General features: G+C 61.9%; 1 protein-coding gene across 1 annotated transcript; it reads right to left on the bottom strand.

The window, feature by feature from the left end:
- Positions 1-646: 646 nt before the first annotated feature.
- FIBCD1 (fibrinogen C domain containing 1) lies at positions 647-13,340 on the bottom strand. The gene is made up of 7 exons (XM_058853728.1): positions 13,269-13,340; positions 7,985-8,461; positions 6,956-7,115; positions 6,154-6,290; positions 1,523-1,619; positions 1,174-1,353; positions 647-906 (listed from the first exon to the last, which is right to left on the bottom strand). The coding sequence occupies exons 1-7, from the start codon at positions 13,338-13,340 to the stop codon at positions 647-649; spliced, it is 1,383 nt and encodes a 460-aa protein (XP_058709711.1).
- Between the last annotated feature and the right edge of the window lie 3,031 nt (positions 13,341-16,371).

The raw sequence follows: 16,371 nt of genomic DNA, 5'->3' as shown, positions 1-16,371 counted from the left end.
AGAAGAGAGCGTTCTGCAGTCCAGAGAAGGAATTGCTGGCATGGTCACAGCTGACCCAGCCGAGCCCTCCCCATCACCAGTAGCACCATGGGGGGAGCTGGAGCTGTGGAGCCGCAGCCTCATCCCAGTCCTGGGGGTTTGGGGGGCCTGGGGTTCCCCATGACAAGTGTCCCCAGTCCCTTGCCAGCTTGGCAAGCCCACTGCCAGGTGTCAGTGCCCAGAGCAGAGGTGACCAGAATGCTCAGCCTGCCTGGGCTGCTGCATCCCTCCCTCCATCCCTCCCTCCATCCCTCCCTCCAGGCAGCCCCTTTCCTCCCTTGTGAGTCCCTGCTGGGCACCTCTGCCCAAATACCTGCATCCTCTCTGCCCCAGCCACGAGCACAGGCCATGGGTCACACTCTGGCCAGGACACCTCTTCTGGCCGCAGGGGAGCCGCAGCAGTGGGAAGCAAAGGTCTGGCAATGTTTGTGGGTGCCCAGGAGCCAAAGTCACTGTCACTGGTGACAGGTGCTCCCCAGGGGCCCCTCAGAGGTGGGCAAGCCCTCAGAGAGGATGGGGAGGATGGCAGCTGAGGGAATGGGTCTGCAGGGTGGTGGGGAAGGGCAGGGGTCTGGGCACACTGGCGGGGAGGGGCTCATGCCATCAGCTAATTCTCCTCCCGGACGGGCCGGATCTTCATCTCGGTGAACTTGAGGGAATACTGCCAGCCGGTCCAGGAGGACCACTCGATGCCATCGGCGTAGGAGCTGTGGTGGCCCTTGAGGTACTGCCCGTTGAGGTTGGAGGTGTGGCAGTTGCGGTACCACCAGGCACCGTGGTAGAAAGCAGCGCAGTTGTTCTCCGAGTGGTCGTTGTCCAGGTCCTTGGTGGTGAATTTCATCCCGTTGTGCTTCAGGAAGGAGTCACCTGTCCCAGGGGAAAGGAGTCCTGATGGGCTCTTCCTGCCCTTGGGCCGGGTCCCTGCCCCGTGGGGCTCCCCTGGGCACCCCAGTGCGGCTCCTACAATGGGGCTCCTCCAGGAGATGCCCAACCTCAGCCCACCTCCAGCTCCCCGAGGCCGCAGGGACGCATCCAGAGCCAGAGGACACTGGAACACCCCGGCAAAGGGGTTTGGTGGCTGCGGGCTCCCCCTGCCCTCAGGCCCACGTGTGTCCCCCCATCCTGCTGCCCTACCTGCTGTCCCTGAGTAGTCAGCGATGGTGATGGGGTACCCGTCCTCCTCGGGGTCGACAGAGAAGAGCCCCACCCCGAAGCTGCCGTAGTGGGCGAAGGCGGTGCCGTTGTCAAAGTCCTCCAGGTCGATGCGGAGCTCGTAGCTGCCCTGCACCGTCAGCAGGTGGATCCTCTTCAGCCCTGGCAGAGGGAAAGTGTGTGGATGGAGTGGTCAGGGGTCCAGCCCCTCCCTGCCTGCCCAGACCATCACTCCCAGGACATCAGCGCTGTCCAGGGGGGTCTCAGTGTCCCCTCACCGCAAAGGAAACCCCAGGCCTCTCCAGGATGGAGCACTGCCAGCCCCACACACCTAGCCAGTGCTCTCCTGTCAGCTTCCCGAAGCCGTCCCGGTAGGCTTCCCAGCCACGGAAAAAGTTCACGGAGCCGTCCTCCCTCCGCTGAAACACCTGGGGAGACACAAAGAGCATCAGCCATGGGGCTGCTCCCAGCCTGCGTGCCCCAGGCAGCCCCTCTGCTCCCCAGGGTGCTGCCCACCTCTCCCCACCACTGCCTAATTAGACACCGGCACAAATTAAACCCTGTGGGCTTAGTGATGACCCAGGGATGCTGGGGAGAGGTCGCCGGGGAAACGCTGGATCATTGCCTGCCGGCTCCTAGGGGTGGGTGAGCCACTTCAAGCAAAACCCTTCATAGGATCCTCCGTCTGGAAATGTGAGCAGAGCTCAGCAAAGCTGGAGCTCCTTGGGAAGTCGTCGGGTGTCCCTGGAGCTGTGGACACCCTGCAGCTGCCTCCAAACAGCCGGGGTGTGCTGCTGCCCATGGGAGCAGAGACACGGACGGCGTGAGCCGAGCTGTGTCCTGCAGCACGTGCTGCCCTGCTCACTCAGCTCTCCTGCCAACACTGGGTGCTCACAGCTGTGTAAAAACCCAGAGACCCTTTTCTTCCCCCTGGATCTCCTTGCTCTCCTGGGCAGGCACCCCATCATAATTCATCGACTCTGTGACCACCTCATTAGTCTCCCAGAGAAATAATCTGTGAGGCACTGATTGCCCTGAGTCCTGCAGAGCCCCCAGATCCCAGCCAGATCCCAGGGCTCAGTGCAGCTTTCCTGCTCGGAGCCTTTCCCTTTTCCTCTCCCATCTGCTCATTGGTGTGTGTGCCCTGTGTTTCATCCCCTTTTATCCATAGTTTTGGGTTTGATTTATTGACAGTGATCCAGAAAATGCTGCTTCATGCCCGACCATTTGAACTTAATTAAGCCTCCAGCCATGCATTAATTGCATTAAAGTTGGCTGAGCAGGCCTGCCCCACTCCCACCAAGCTCCGTGCTCCCAAGGCCATGCTGGGGACAGCTGGGGCACTCGGTGGTTTTGGCAGAACCCTCCCAGGCTCTGGCAGCCCAGGGGCCAGAGGACCCCATCTTCAGAGCTGGGCTGTGTTGCTGAGCTGAGCTTCCAGCATCCCAGGACTGGGGAATGTGGATGAGCCCTGAAGTCAGCTGGGAAGCCACCATGCTTTGCTCCCCCTGGCTCTTTCTGCCTTCCTGCACAGAGTTTCATGCTGGCATGTGAAGCAGAACCACCTTGTGAACCTCTCTCTGCTTTGCCCTTCCCCAGACAGGCATTTCTGGGGCTGTGTGTGCTGGCCGAGGCTCCGGCACACTCTGATCCTGCTGTACTTACCTTCTAGAATTAGAGCCTTAATTTTTATCCCCACGTTGAGCACTTGAGAAGCTGTGGTTAAGCCCATTTAAAGGGGCTTTCTTCAGGCTTGCTGGGAAAGGGGGACAGTGTGGCTGGACAGGGGCCTGAAGCTGATTTTCCCCAGCCAGCATCAGCTCCGTGGCTGGCGCGTGGGGAAGGCGGCGGATGCAGCACCAGTGCTCCCTCTTAATCGGCTTTGAGCCACAGCTGTAAATAGGCCAATTGCCTGAGTGGTGCCCAGGGAAGCGTGTGGGACAGGGCTCCACCTCCTGAGCCTTGACATGGCTCAGGAATCACCCCAGGAGAAGCCTTCAGTGCCCCACTGCCCACCAGGCTCAGTTCCAGGGGGGCTTGAAACCAGGTTGGTGAGTGCTGCCTCCCGAGTCTCCTGCTCCATCCTCATCATCTCTCATGCACAGGCCTTTCTGTGCCTCTTCTGTGCACCCAGCACGTGCAGGCAGGGCTGTGGGAGCCTCCTGATCACCCTCTGCAAATGCTGGGAATGCAGGGGTGCACCAGTGACCTGCAGTGCTCCCAGCCCTGCCTCGCTGCTCTCTTCCTCCTCATCAAATATGCCTCTTAAGCAAAAAGGATTTCCCTCCCTTCTTTAAAGGCAAGGCTGAAATATTTATCTCCCTCATTCTCTGCCTCCCCCAGTTGCCCTTGTGGGGCAGGGACAGGCTTCTGCAAAGCCACAAACCCAGAAAAATGGGTTAAAAGCTGAGAAAAATGGGAGCAGCAAGCTGTGCCTGTCATAGCAGTGGCATCTTCATCTCCCTCAGCTCCACCAAACTCCTGGTGGCCTTGAAACTCCCCGGTCTGGGGACATGCTCAGCCACCACAATGCTCCAGCTCCTGGTCCAGTTTTGGCAGCCATGGCACAGACCCCACAGCGCTGTCCCCGAGGTGTCCTCTGAGCCCTGCCACAGCAGGGAGACGGGAGAAAACTCAGAGCAGTGCAGAGCCAGTCCCCAGGAAATGCCCATCCCATGGGGCAGCCTGTGAACACCACAGCAGGCAGCGCTGCCCATCCCAGGAGCTGCTCCTGCCTCTCCCTGCCGGCAGAATTGTCCCCATTTGTGGTGACACATAAAACGCATCCTTTAGGAACAGCACGTGTTTCTCCAGGCTCCTCTCACCCCCTGTGCTTTACCCCAGCTCAGTGTCAATGCACCAGTGTCTGCTCAGCCCCATCCCTCCCCAGGACCCCTCCAGCAGGGGTGGCCAGGCTGGTGAAACTGTCCCCACCAGTGTCCCAGCACGGCAGCTACCCCTGGAGCTGGAAGCTGTCAATGTTACCACAGCCCTCATCCTGCTAGCACAGACTTTTCTCCTGCATTCTTTGGCTTTCCCACCATTTCCCAATAACTGCTGTACGTGGGGATGATGCTGAGGCACACAGGGCACTGCTGCCCATGGAACTGAGCTGCTGATCCCAGGGGATTTTGCCCCAGTCAAGGAGCAATGGAGGCTCAGGGGCACTGTGAGCACCATGGGGTACTTGCAAAGACATTCTGAACACCACATCATAGGAAAAGGCAACTCTGTGAGCCCTCCTGGGATGCTGAGCCTCCCTTGAGCTCCATCATCACATTGTTACTTTAATAAAGTGCCAGGGAAGGGAAGGGAAGGGAAGGGAAGGGAAGGGAAGGGAAGGGAAGGGAAGGGAAGGGAAGGGAAGGGAAGGGAAGGGAAGGGAAGGGAAGGGAAGGGAAGGGAAGGGAAGGGAAGGGAAGGGAAGGGAAGGGAAGGGAAGGGAAGGGAAGGGAAGGGAAGGGAAGGGAAGGGAAGGGAAGGGAAGGGAAGGGAAGGGAAGGGAAGGGAAGGGAAGGGAAGGGAAGGGAAGGGAAGGGAAGGGAAGGGAAGGGAAGGGAAGGGAAGGGAAGGGAAGGGAAGGGAAGGGAAGGGAAGGGAAGGGAAGGGAAGGGAAGGGAAGGGAAGGGAAGGGAAGGGAAGAGGAGCCTGGGGTGTGCACCCTCGAGCCAGCTCTGGCTGTCTCTGGACTGCTGGGATCCAGCAGCTGGTTTGGCTCCTCGCCCCATCAAGGCAGGGCAGAGCCGAGGTGTCTGTGCCACTCCTCTCCCAGATCCTCCGGTGCTGCCGGGCTTAGAATCACTCACCGTGCCCCCTCCCCAGCCCAGCCCGAGCCCTCCCGGCTGCAGCAGCTTTGAATAAACCTCTGAGTATCTCGATAATCACCTTGGGCTGCTCTTCAGGCTTGGCTGGGGCTGGTGGAGGCTGTGCAAACTGTGCACGGGGGTTGCAAGGACCCTCCACACTCTGAGGAGACAGAAGGGTCCCCTCTCCCCTCTCCCCATGATCTGAAGTCCCCGGACTGTGCTGTGCCTCAGTTTCCCCACTGGAGCTGCTGGTACCACCCGGACACCACAGTTTCCTGCGGCCCAGGGTGGGCTCTCGGAGGTTGAAGGCTCATCAGCCCCTGAGGGCAGGGGGGTTAAGCTCCCTCCTGGCCCTGCTCAAAGCTGCTTAGGGGAATCAGATCGTGGGGATTTGTTTCCTAGAGCACCCAGCTGGAGGGGTTCTGGCCAACTCGGCTCACCCAGGGTGTTCTCAGGGCAAAGGCTGCCTGCCCACCCCTCCTGGTGAGACCCCTTCCCTGTCCTACTGGCACCACAAGTGATGCCCTACAGGGTAGGGGGAGCTGCTCGCACCTGAGGGTCCGTGGGGCAGTGGGGGGCTCCGGGCTGGGGGCTGGCAGAGCCGTGTCCCCCCATCCCCTGCTCCCTGCCCCCATTACTGTGATTACGGGGCCATCGCTGCTGCCGTGGCAAAGTGAATCGGACAGGGAGTGAATCAGCACAGCATCCCAGGCGCCCCAGGCACCCCGGCCTCAGATAAGGCCAAACATGCCGGGTTTGGGGTCTGCCCTGAGCCCCAGCACCGGCTCAGTGGGAGCACGAGGCAAAGCCACATGCCCCATGGCACAGCCACAGCCAGGCTGTGCCCCAGCCATACCCCAGCACTGCTGAGAAGGACAAATTCCAGTGGTGGCATCCAGCTCCCTGCCCAAAACCCCCCTCCAGCTCCAGCCAAGCTCCCCAGTCCAGGGCACGCACTGGGCTCCAGCTCAGGGTTCTGGTTGGCACCACTGGGAAGCTCTGGGTGCACAGCCAGGCCCCTTTGACATTTATTGCCCTTCCTGATGACACATCCAAGTGTCAAAAGTGACATCTCCCACCCCCGGCACCCCGGCACAGGGCCAGCCCGTGGCCAGTGGTGGCATCACCCATTGTCCCCAGCATGGTGGCAGCTCACCGTCCAGCCGCCCCCGTCTGTCGTCATGTCACAGTAGACCTGGAAGCCATCAGGGTAGTGTGTGGGGAAGATGGAGTAAATCCCATCCTCTTGCTGTCCACTTGCATAGATGTCAAAGCAGTCTCGGGGCCGGGAGCCTGGAGTGTGGCATTGGGATGGGGTGGGATGAGGGGAAAGCTGGTTAATTCATCATTTAATTTAATGTCTTGCCATTTCGTCCATGCTCCCAACCTTGCTTCCAGCTCTAGTTGCCAGCTTGGGGCTGCTTTTCTCCTTCCCTCCCTTCTCCACCAATGCTCAGGGTGAGCAGTGCCAAGGGGGTAACACCACCATGGGGAGTCCCCAGCAGCTGGTAGGGACCGACCCCATGTCCCTGGGCAGGCTGGGAGCCAGCTGGGGACACGGGAGAGCCGATGCCCAGGGGGGCTGTGGGCACAGACTCAGCTGCATCTCAGCCCTGAGCTCAGGAATGGGACTGTTTATGTTCTTTATGTGCAGGAGCACCCTCCACCCCCGATGGATGTCAGTGCTCTCCCTGTGTCCCTGCTACGCTCTGTGGGGAGCACATGGGTTTACAGGGGTGTGAAGGGGATTTTGGGCTGGTTTGTGGACAACTGGGAGCTGCATGGTGAGAACATCCCTTTCCAGGACACACCTTCCCATCTCCCTCCTTCTCCACCTCCTTGCCAGCCCCTGTATTGTATTAAATCAAGGGTTTGCTCCATCCTGGGCTATTTTCTCCCTCCCATGAGATTCCCAGGCACACTCCTCTCCCCAGGGGTGGACAGGGGTGCAGGCTCACCGTTGGAGCAGCCCCGGGGCCGCGCTCCCCTGGCCGGTGCGCGCTGCAGGTCAGCCTTGAGCCGGGGCCGGGCCCCGCCGCGCTCCTTCTGCAGCGTGTCCAGGACATCACTGACAGAGCTCACCAGCCGAGCCATGTTGGTCTGGCTCTCCGAGAGCAGCTGCGGGCAGGGGACACGGAATTGTGGTTAAATGGTTAAATCCCTTCCACATCCCAACCCCTTGGCCATTCTGCCTGCTCCCACTGCTCAGCAATGCCGGGCTGTGGGCTGGTGGGGACATAAATCCACAGCAGATCCCATAAAATACCTCTGCTGCTTTTTGGCATGGGTTGAGGTCTAGATAATTGCCAGCAGGGAGGAGAATTCCCCAAACCTGGGTGCATTGGTGCTGCCACCCCATGGGATAAAGAGCATCTCTGGGCAAAGGACAGGATGACGGGGGAGGCAGGAATAGCCGTGTCCTGAGGCAGCCGCCAGCTCTTCATCGTCCCCCGAGGTGACCCAGGCTGGGACAGTGACACGGCGTGGCTGTGGCAGAGCAGCAGGATGGGGATTGAAGGGAAGCAGCGAGAAACAAGCAGCTCTGGGCAGAAGGAGTTGAGTACCAGGAGGGTCAGGTATGGAGCACCCAGCCATGCCCTGGATCTTGCTACGACACCTGGCAGACCCCTGGCATACTCAGGTAAGCATTTCAACACAGCTCATTGGCTGGGAAATTTGGGGACTGCAAAGAGCAGGGGCTGATTGCTGCAAGAACAGCCCTTGAGAAGGTTCTGTGTCGTGTTTGGCTCTGACTGGAGCTCCCAAACTGGATCTGGAGCTGGGACACCCACAGTGTGGGAGGCTGCACACCTGGCTTACTGGCACTGGGGCAGTTTGGCAGGGAGACACTTCCCAGCTTCCAATTCCCAAACACTTGCCTTCAACCCCAGCTCCTTCCCCTGGCAAGCAGCCATGCCCCCAGGGACACAGGGACAGGGAGTTCCATCCCCAGGGAGCCCTGCCTGGCACTGCCAGCCCCAGCTCACCTGGATGAGCCTGCCCTGCTCTCCCTGCAGGGCGCTGAGCTCCTGCCCCATGGCGCTGTGCCCCTTCTTGAGGCCGTCGCAGTCGGCACGCAGCTGCACAGCGTGGGTCAGCAGCTTGGCCACCTCATCTGCCACTGTGACCAGCAGGGCCTTCTGCTGGCTCTTGGTGGCCTTGGCCTCGGCGTCGTGGTCAGTGACGGCTCGCAGCAGGGAGGTCTGCAGCCCCTCCATGCGCCCCAGGGTGCCGGCAGCGCTGGGGCAGTTGGGGTCGATGAAGATGTTGATGCGGGAGCTGTCGGCTTTCTCGATGGTCACCAGGGCATTGGCCTCCTCGGGGTTGGTGCTGATGACGGGGGGCGACTCGGTGACGGGCGTGTGGTAGTGGTTCATGAAGAGGATGGCCCCCGTGACCGTCACTGCCAGGAGGACGGCCACCGAGAGCAGGACGGTGCACAGGATGTACCCACAGCTCATCCTCTGTAGGCAGAGACACGGACACACCATCAGCATCCCTCTGGACAGCCACACACATCCCACAGGTAGGCTCAAAGCCGCATGGGCTTTGGGGGCCTGGCAGTGACATTAGGTGGTGGCAGAGGAGGGAGGGTGGGGACCCCAGGGAGCCCTGTGGCTCTGCCAGGGGCAGGGAGGCCACGGGCAAATGCAGAGTGAGCAGAGCAGCTAAACCCGCCTGGGAGCGGGCTATGAAATAATAACGAGAGCGAAGGCACGGCAGCCGCCAGCTCCCGCTGGCATGTTTTATTTACAGCAGTGATCCTTGGCTGGAGCAGCCCTGGCTCCCCAGGAGATGTGTGTGGGGCTCCCCTTCTCCTGTGGGGAGAAAAAGGGAAAACACCTCGTGTCCCTCACAGCAGGGACCACAGGGAGAGCAGTAGGAGTAGCTGTGGGTTAGTGCTGGGGTCACGTTCCCCTGAGAATCGTGGGGACCTGCTCTGCACAGGGCATGGCAGGCAACGTATCTCCATCCCCCTTGTTGCCTCGTTTCTCGATGGAGGGGACAGAGCTGCACCCAAAGCCTTTGGATCAGTCCCAGAGCTTCCCAGCAAGGGAGAGTTACTGTGGGAAAGGTCTCTGACCCCTCCAGCCCCTCTGGCAGCTCTGCTGCTGTTCAGACCCACTGGCTCAGCCCGTGGGACCTGCCCCATGCCCACCAAGAGCTTTATTCCCTGCAAAGCCCCAAGTGCCAGCACAGTCAGTGTGGAGCGAGTGAGCTGCCACCCGATCCCATCAGCTCCCAGTCCCCCTCCACCTCCCCTCCCGCTGCACCTGCAGGACACAGGCTGTGATTTTCCCCTGACCCTGGCCGCGGCTGTCACAAGGAATTGCGGGGCTGGCAGCAAACTGCAGATTCAGAGAGACAAAGACTACTTTCCCCAGAAACGAGGGGAAAATTGCTGCATCTGCAAAGATTTCCCAGGCCCTGTCCCCTCCCGTGCACATCTATCTGGAGTGACACCTTCCTTCAAGCACCCTTCATTTCATTCCCACTCACGCAACCATTTGCATTAAGGTGACCCCAGCTGCAGTGGGGCTGCCTGGGGGACCAAGGATGCCCCACCAGCCCCAGGGTGTGCTCTGGGTTTCTCCCCCTCTCCACGGAGTGAGGCTGCAGATGCAAACAGCACTGGACTGAATGGGAAGCCACCTGCAGGGACCTCTGTGAGGAGACAGCCCCAGGCTCAGCCCCTGAGCACAGGTTAAAAGGAGATATCAAAGGCAGTAAGGGAAACCCTGGCCAAGCAGGCGGTTGAGGAGTTTGCCTGGTGTGTGTAGACACAGAGCCCTGGCTTGGGGGCACAGGGGACACCCAGGAGCAGCAGGATGGTGGCAGACAGAGGTGTGAGATGCCCATTGCTCAGATCCTCATGTGGATACCCAGGACCGGGGCTCAGCTGGGCCCCCCAGCACCCTGCAAGCACAGAAGTGACAGGAAGGGTGGCTGCTGGCCAAAGGTGATTTGGGATCTACAGGATGAGCAGGAACCCTGTGTCCCTGTGGTTGTCCTGGCTGTGACAGCACCTCACCTCCAGGACTTTGTGCCCTCCCATCTTGCTGCTGCTGCTCCCCACAATGCTGACATTCCCAGCTCAAGGGGCACATGGAGGAGCTGCAAAGGCCGAGGGTCCCCTCTGAGCAGTAAGAGCTCCCAGAACAGAGCCATGAATGGATAATGCTCTGCTTCCCATGGCCACACAAATCCCAACTGGGCTGTAGCACACCAAAATCTCACAGCTCTGCCTGGCTGTACCGCCACACCAGGAGCTGTATCCAGCTGTTTACCAGCCTTCAAGCCCCAGAATCACTGCCCTCCCACTGGCAACAGGATTTGGGGGCCAATTCCTTTCCAAAATGTTTCCCTCTGCTTGCGACTGTGAGATCCTGAGTGGCGGCAGCTTCATGAGTCCCTTGGCATTTTGCTGGCAGGTTGTGTTACCTGGCAACCTGCAGTGGGGAGGGGAGGGAAACTCAGCCAGTGGCACCAACAGCACTCCCAACTGGGGTGGGGGTCCCCAAAACCCCTCCAGGAATACAACACTGCAGCAGCATGTCCAGCTGCTGGCTTGGGACCCTGCAGACACCCCCTGCCACACACTCCTGCCTCACCACGACCACAGCTCTCATCACCCCTAGGGTTCCTCCTGTCTGTTCCATGACCTCAAGCTCCTGGAATTCTTGCCAAGACTTTTGGACAGCTGTAGAACATCCCCCTGCTCTGGTTATTGATGTTCCCCTGAGAACATCCATTGGGCTGAAGGTCCCAGTGTCTTCAAATCACTCCTTCCTAAGGAGAGCAGAAGCTGTGAGACTGAGCAGTGCTTGGGATGAGCAGATCTTCACTTGCAAAGCTGCTCTGGAGCCTGGGAGGGAGCCCCAGGCAGTATCTAAGGGATGGTTGTGTCCTTGGTGCAAAGCTGAGTTGGGCTCTCCATGCCCTGCACTGGCACAGGCAGTACATCTGTGTTTGGTCACCCATGGGGACCAGGTCCTTGGTGACCCAGAACACTTCAGGAGCAGCTCTGGACTCCATTAAGCCCCTCAAAGCAGCCCCCAGCCCACTCAGCCAGCCAGACTGGCTGTGCTGGGGATGGGGACAAGCAGCTCCAGCACATGGGAAGGGAAGGACAAGAGCTGCCTTGTCCTCAGGGCATCCAGAGGTGGCCGGTCCCTGGAGAGCACGGATGGAAAGTGGTGCCAGGAGAGGCTGAGCTCTGCCCTGGGAGATGCTCTAAGATGAGGAGGTCCCCTTGCTCCTGCCAAAATCCCTGCTCTTCTCCAGCTCACCAGACAAGCGCTGCTGTGGGATGGCAGGCAGCGGTCCGGCAGCGTGGCTGCCCTGCCCCTGGGCTGTGCCCTCAGCCAGGTACGAACCAAACCTGCCTCAGCTTCCGAGGCAAGTGGACACTGTGGTTTGCACCAGGCTCAGCTGCTGGTGCAAACTTTAGTCCAGGCACCCCCACCTTCCTGCCGGGGTCCACCCAGTGCTGCAGGCGCCCCAGGGCAGCGAGGGTCAGTCCCCCACCCCGAACCTATCGTTCATTCCGAGCTGCCTGAGGAGCTCCGTTTGCATCCTTGCTCTGCTCCACTGCCCCGTCCCTCTCCCATCCCTGCCCATCCCGCCTGGCTCCGGGCTGCAGCCGCCGTCCCCTCGCCCTGGGCCGGGGCTGTGTCCCAGCCGCCCCCCGGAGCCCAGCGCCGCCGGCTCCCCGCGGGCACCGAGCGGGTGAACTGAATCCCGCTCCCGTTTTCCTGCTCTCCTCCGACCCCCAGAGCCTGCCTGCCACCGCTCCCACGGCACGCCACGCTCTGCGGATCGGGAAGAGGAGAGGAGAGAGGACGGGAAGGATGGCGAGCGGAGCCGGCTCTGTGGGTGAGCACGCAGGAGGGCTGGGATGGGATTCCACTGGAGCTTGCGGGAGCTGGGATAGCAGCACCGGCTGCACGGCAAACTCTGCGCATCCTTTGAAACCAACCGTGAACCATCCAGCTCCGCGCTGGGCTCTGTGGTGGGGCTCGATCCGCGCTGCCCCGCTCGCCCTCGGGGCCACGGGAGCACAAACCGGGGGATGGCAACTCCAAACGGATGGCGCTGCTCAAATCCCTGAGTGCAGGGGCTGAGCACAGGGAGGAAGCTCTGCCAGGGAGGGGAGGACAGGCTGATTTCTCTCTCGGAGGGTTTAGGGGTCTCCCGGGGTGCGCAGCTCCTCTCCAGTGAGGCGCGGAAGCTGCTCGGCATGGAGGGGCTGACGGGGAGAGGGGGGCGAGGGGAAGGCTGCGCAGGAGGGAGAAGCCAGGCAGGAGCCCCTCTCTTGCCTTGCTGAGGGTGTCAGGGGACAGGGAAGTGGCGGAGCTGGGGTCGAGCGTGTCTCACGGCTGCTCCCCTCACCCTTGCCCAGCTCCTGGGTGCTGAGGAAGGGCAGCGCTGCCAGCTCTTGGCTCCTTCCCTTCACTCACAGGCTCGCTGGAGATTCGCTGTCCTCCAGCTTTTCCCAGACACGTTTGCCCATACTCCGCACTCCTTCTTCCCACCCTGCCTGCACTCAGCGCACATCCATGCCTGTGCCTATCCCTAAAGTGTCCAGGGCCGGGCTGGATGGGGATTTGAGCAACCCGGTCTAGTGGAAGGTGTCCCTGCCCGTGGCAGGGGGGTTGGAACTGGATAATCTTTAATGTCCCTTCCAAGCCGAACCATCCTGGGCTTCTCGGGCTCCCTACCTGCTCGGCCGTGCTCTGTGGCTGGCGGAGCTGGCACACGTGCAGCGGGATGTGCAAACAGGCTCCGGCACGTGCCGGATCCCCCGCGTGTCCCCGCAGGCTCTGCCACCGCTCCACCGCACCCCGCCGCAACGCCGGCCTGCCCCCAAAAACCAGCGGGGCTCCGGGAGGTGAAGAGCGGGTCGAAACGGGAGGGATGGCTCGGGCTGCAGCGCGGAGCTGAGATGCCAAATCCCTTTCAAAGGGTTATTTAAGCAGTTTAGAGCGTGTAGCGGTTTGGCAGAGGCGTGTGGCAGCCCCGGAGCATCGCTCGCCGGCCGGCCGGGGCAGCCCCGGGGCGGGGTGGGAGCCCTGGCTGCAGGTCAATAACAGACGGATTTGGAGGGGGCTGAGGAGCTGCAGCCCGGGGGGCTTCGCACGGGGAGCACTGGGAGGCGGCTCGCCACGCTGGGCTGCGCTGGGAGAAAAGCTTTCTGGGGACACTGGGTGGTCGCTGGGACCCCCGGGCTGGCTGACACCCCCTTGCCCCCCGCCGCCCCCCGCCCCGTACCTGTGATTTCTCCTGCTGCCCATCCTCAAGTTGCGAGGCTCCTCCCACGGTTTTCCAACGCTCGTTCCCCATCGCGCCGCCAACTTCCAGCCCAAGTAAGTGCCCGGACCCCCCCAAACCCCCCCAAACCTCCTCCCCGGCGGCGCAGCCCCCGGCCCGCCCGCGCTGCCCGGCTGGCCGCGACGGAGGACGGGCGGCGGCGGCGGCGGCGGTGGAGGAGGAGGAGGAGGGAGGGAGGAAGAGGAGGGAGGGAGGACACGGGCATGGACACGGGGGTGGATCTTCCCTCCCCGCCCGCCCCGATCCCCCCCGGGGCTCCCCCGGCCCCGCTCCGGGCACCCCGCCCGGTGATGCCCTGGGGGATCTCCCCGCCCCCCCCAGCACCGCCCGCCGCTCCCCGGCCGCCCCAATCATTCCGGACCCGGAGCCGAACCCCCCCGCTCCAGTCCCGGGGTCCGCAGCTGCCCAGATGTGGCAGCACAGCTGGAGGAGCGGCAGCAGGTAAGGCGGGGGCTGGTACCAGCGGGATCGGGGGTGCTACAGGGGAGCGGGGGGAAGAGCGGGGGATGCCCCCGGAACCCGCTCAGCCCTTTCCCAAAGATACGCCCCTACATCCTCCAGTGGAACACCCCAAGCTGGTGGGGCTCAGTCCCATCGGTGGGCAGGGATGGGCAGGGTGCTGGGCGGGGGGGCGGAGAGGGTGGCACTGGCATCGCCAGCCCCCCCAAACCTTTGTGCCCAAGGGTAGCCAAAGCGCTGGGAGCCTCTCGGAGCAAATCCCAGCGCACTGTGGGAAGCTGGTGCTGGCGGGGTGAGGCAGCAGCCGCCCCCATCCCCTCAGGGTCACAGCGATGCCCCAACCCCAGCGTTCCCAGCCCAAAGCCTTGGTGCTGCCCTGCGTGCCAGGGCTCCCTCCCGGCCTCATGTGCCGCTACTCCCGTGTGGATGTGGTTTTCCTTCCCATAGCTTTGCCGCACCTCCCGTAAATCTTTTATTTGCCACTTGTCTGACCTGCGGGCAGGAGCGTTGCTGAGAGGTTCAGAGGAGCGTAGTGAGAGCAGCAATGGCTCAGCGCTGCTTCAATCCTGCTGGGGGGAAGGCTGAGTTCTCTCTCCAGGCTGAGAATCCCCTGGGAAACCTCCTGGGCAGCCCTGCAGCCCCTTGTCCTGCAGCATGAGGCTGTCCCCAGGGCAGGTGGTTTCTCCAAATCCCCCTGCGTTTCTGTCCCTGGAGCTCAGCCCCAGTCGGGACCTCCCAGCAGCTCCCGTGTGGCTTCACTGGGGTGGGGGCTGCCTCTCTGTGGGGGCAGGTGTGGCACAGGGGTGGCAGGTTGTATGTGCGGGGGACGAGGGGCCCAGGCAGCTTCTCTCCAGGGCACACACCCTATTTTGGGAAGAGCTAGATGAGTGCTGGACTGGCAAATATTCCCAGGGAGCTTTCTGGGGCGGGGAGGGGAGCACAGGGGTTGCTCCAAGCCATTGGTGCCCGTGGGTGTGTGGGGTGTGTGTGGGGTGTGTTCATTGTCTCCCGGCCAGGTGCAAATCCTGCCTTTGGCTGCAGAGATGTTTTGTGTGGATTTACCGAGCGATGCTCGTGGCTGACAGCCCAGCTCCTTCCCCATGGACGGTTTTCAAGGACTTCCCTTTCCAGCTGAGACCGGGCAGCCCGTGCCGCTGGTGCTCGGTGTGCCCGCACCAGCCGGGCTCAGCTCCCCGCTCCGCTCGCCCGTGCTGGAAGCAGGAGGCGCTGCCCCCCGGGAAGCTGTTTAAGCTGAACTCCAAACAATAAAAACTTATCATTAAAAAGAAATGCATCTTGGCTTCATGTGGCCTGGCAGCGCGGGGAGGAGTGATTCAGTGGCTTGTCAGCCCTGGGCGTTAGGCACGCCGAGCTGCACAACTGGACACTCTCCAAGTCCAGCAACTCATTTTCTGCAGATGGAGCCGGGACCGCGCAGCGGGCTGACGGTTAATTTGCAATCCAACATACCTTGACATAACCCACAGCCGAATTGTGGAGGTGGTGCAGGATGGGATACCTGGGAGCCTGCTGGCCGGGCTGTGCCCGCAGGGCTGGCCCCTCGCAGCCCTGCCATGTGAGGGGTGTCCCCCTTCACCCTGGCACAGGAATCCTGCGGGGCTGCAGGTGCAGGGTCCCAGCTCCCAGCGCTGCTCCCAGTTGCGGCTCTTCAAGCTGTGCGGTGAGTGGGATGGAGGTTGCCTCCCTGGCAGAGGGGTCCGTATTTTTGGGAACTTCAGTGATGCTCAAGGTGAGCCCTGCCAGGGCCGGGGGCCAGCGGGGACAGTGGCCTGGCTCATCACTGCCTTAGGCTGAGCCGTGTCACCTCCTGTTACCTGCCACAGGGTCCGGCTGTGGGACCGGGGAATGGGTAGGGGCGTCCATGGCCAGCTGAGACCCACGGCCCCAGCTCCACAGGCTGTGTCGGGAGGGGTTGGGTGCTCAGGGTGCACCTTGTCTTGGGCTCACGGTGCTGGCTGGGCACCGATGGGCACGGACCCTCCTCCCGGGGCTGACAGGGGCTAACGGGGAGGGGGTGAGGAGGGGTTCTGCCAGCAGCCCAGCCCGGATCGATAGGCATCGGAGAGGATGATTCATGTCTCAGGCTGTGGCCCGAGGGCAAAGACGGGAGAGGTTTGATGTGAGGATGCCGGGAGGATGCGGGTCCTGCTGGGAGTTGCGGCTCCTGGCAGCGTTCCCCCTCCCGAAGCCGGCTCTACCCGCACTGCCCCGGGGTCCCGGCTTGGCCTGGGGGAAGAAAACGACTGAAAGCAACACAGGATCAGACCCAAGCTCTAAACCGAGTCTCTTTAAAACATTTCAGACACTGTCTTCCACGTTGTGGTCCAAGATAGCGGGTAGAGCTGCAGTGGGGGTGTCGGGCAGAGGCTGGGCTCGGGTCAGCTCTGTGCCCACCGTGGGGACAGGACACTACAGAGACTGGGACACCACAAGACAGGGCTCTTTACCCTCCTTGTTGTGTCCAGCCACACTTGGTGTGCGTCCCCAGGTGCCAGAGATGGCGAAAGCACGGATGTGCCGTGGGTGCAGCCCAGAGAGCGGCTGTGCGGGGCAGGACTGTCCG

Source organism: Poecile atricapillus, chromosome 20, assembly GCF_030490865.1.
Source record: "Poecile atricapillus isolate bPoeAtr1 chromosome 20, bPoeAtr1.hap1, whole genome shotgun sequence".
Classification (NCBI taxonomy): Eukaryota; Metazoa; Chordata; class Aves; order Passeriformes; family Paridae; genus Poecile; species Poecile atricapillus.
The sequence above is the reverse complement of the archived record's forward strand: the minus strand, read 5'-3'. Positions and strand labels throughout refer to the sequence as shown.

Excerpts from the sequence above, each read along its gene's own strand:
- FIBCD1 (XM_058853728.1), bottom strand. The coding sequence starts at position 13,340 with ATGGGGAACGAGCGTTGGAAAACCGTGGGAGGAGCCTCGCAACTTGAG. Across the intron at positions 8,462-13,268 it reads GGCAGCAGGAGAAATCACAG|AGGATGAGCTGTGGGTACAT; the intron begins GTACGGGGCGGG and ends CTCTGCCTACAG. Across the intron at positions 1,620-6,153 it reads CAGACGGGGGCGGCTGGACG|GTGTTTCAGCGGAGGGAGGA; the intron begins GTGAGCTGCCAC and ends GTGTCTCCCCAG.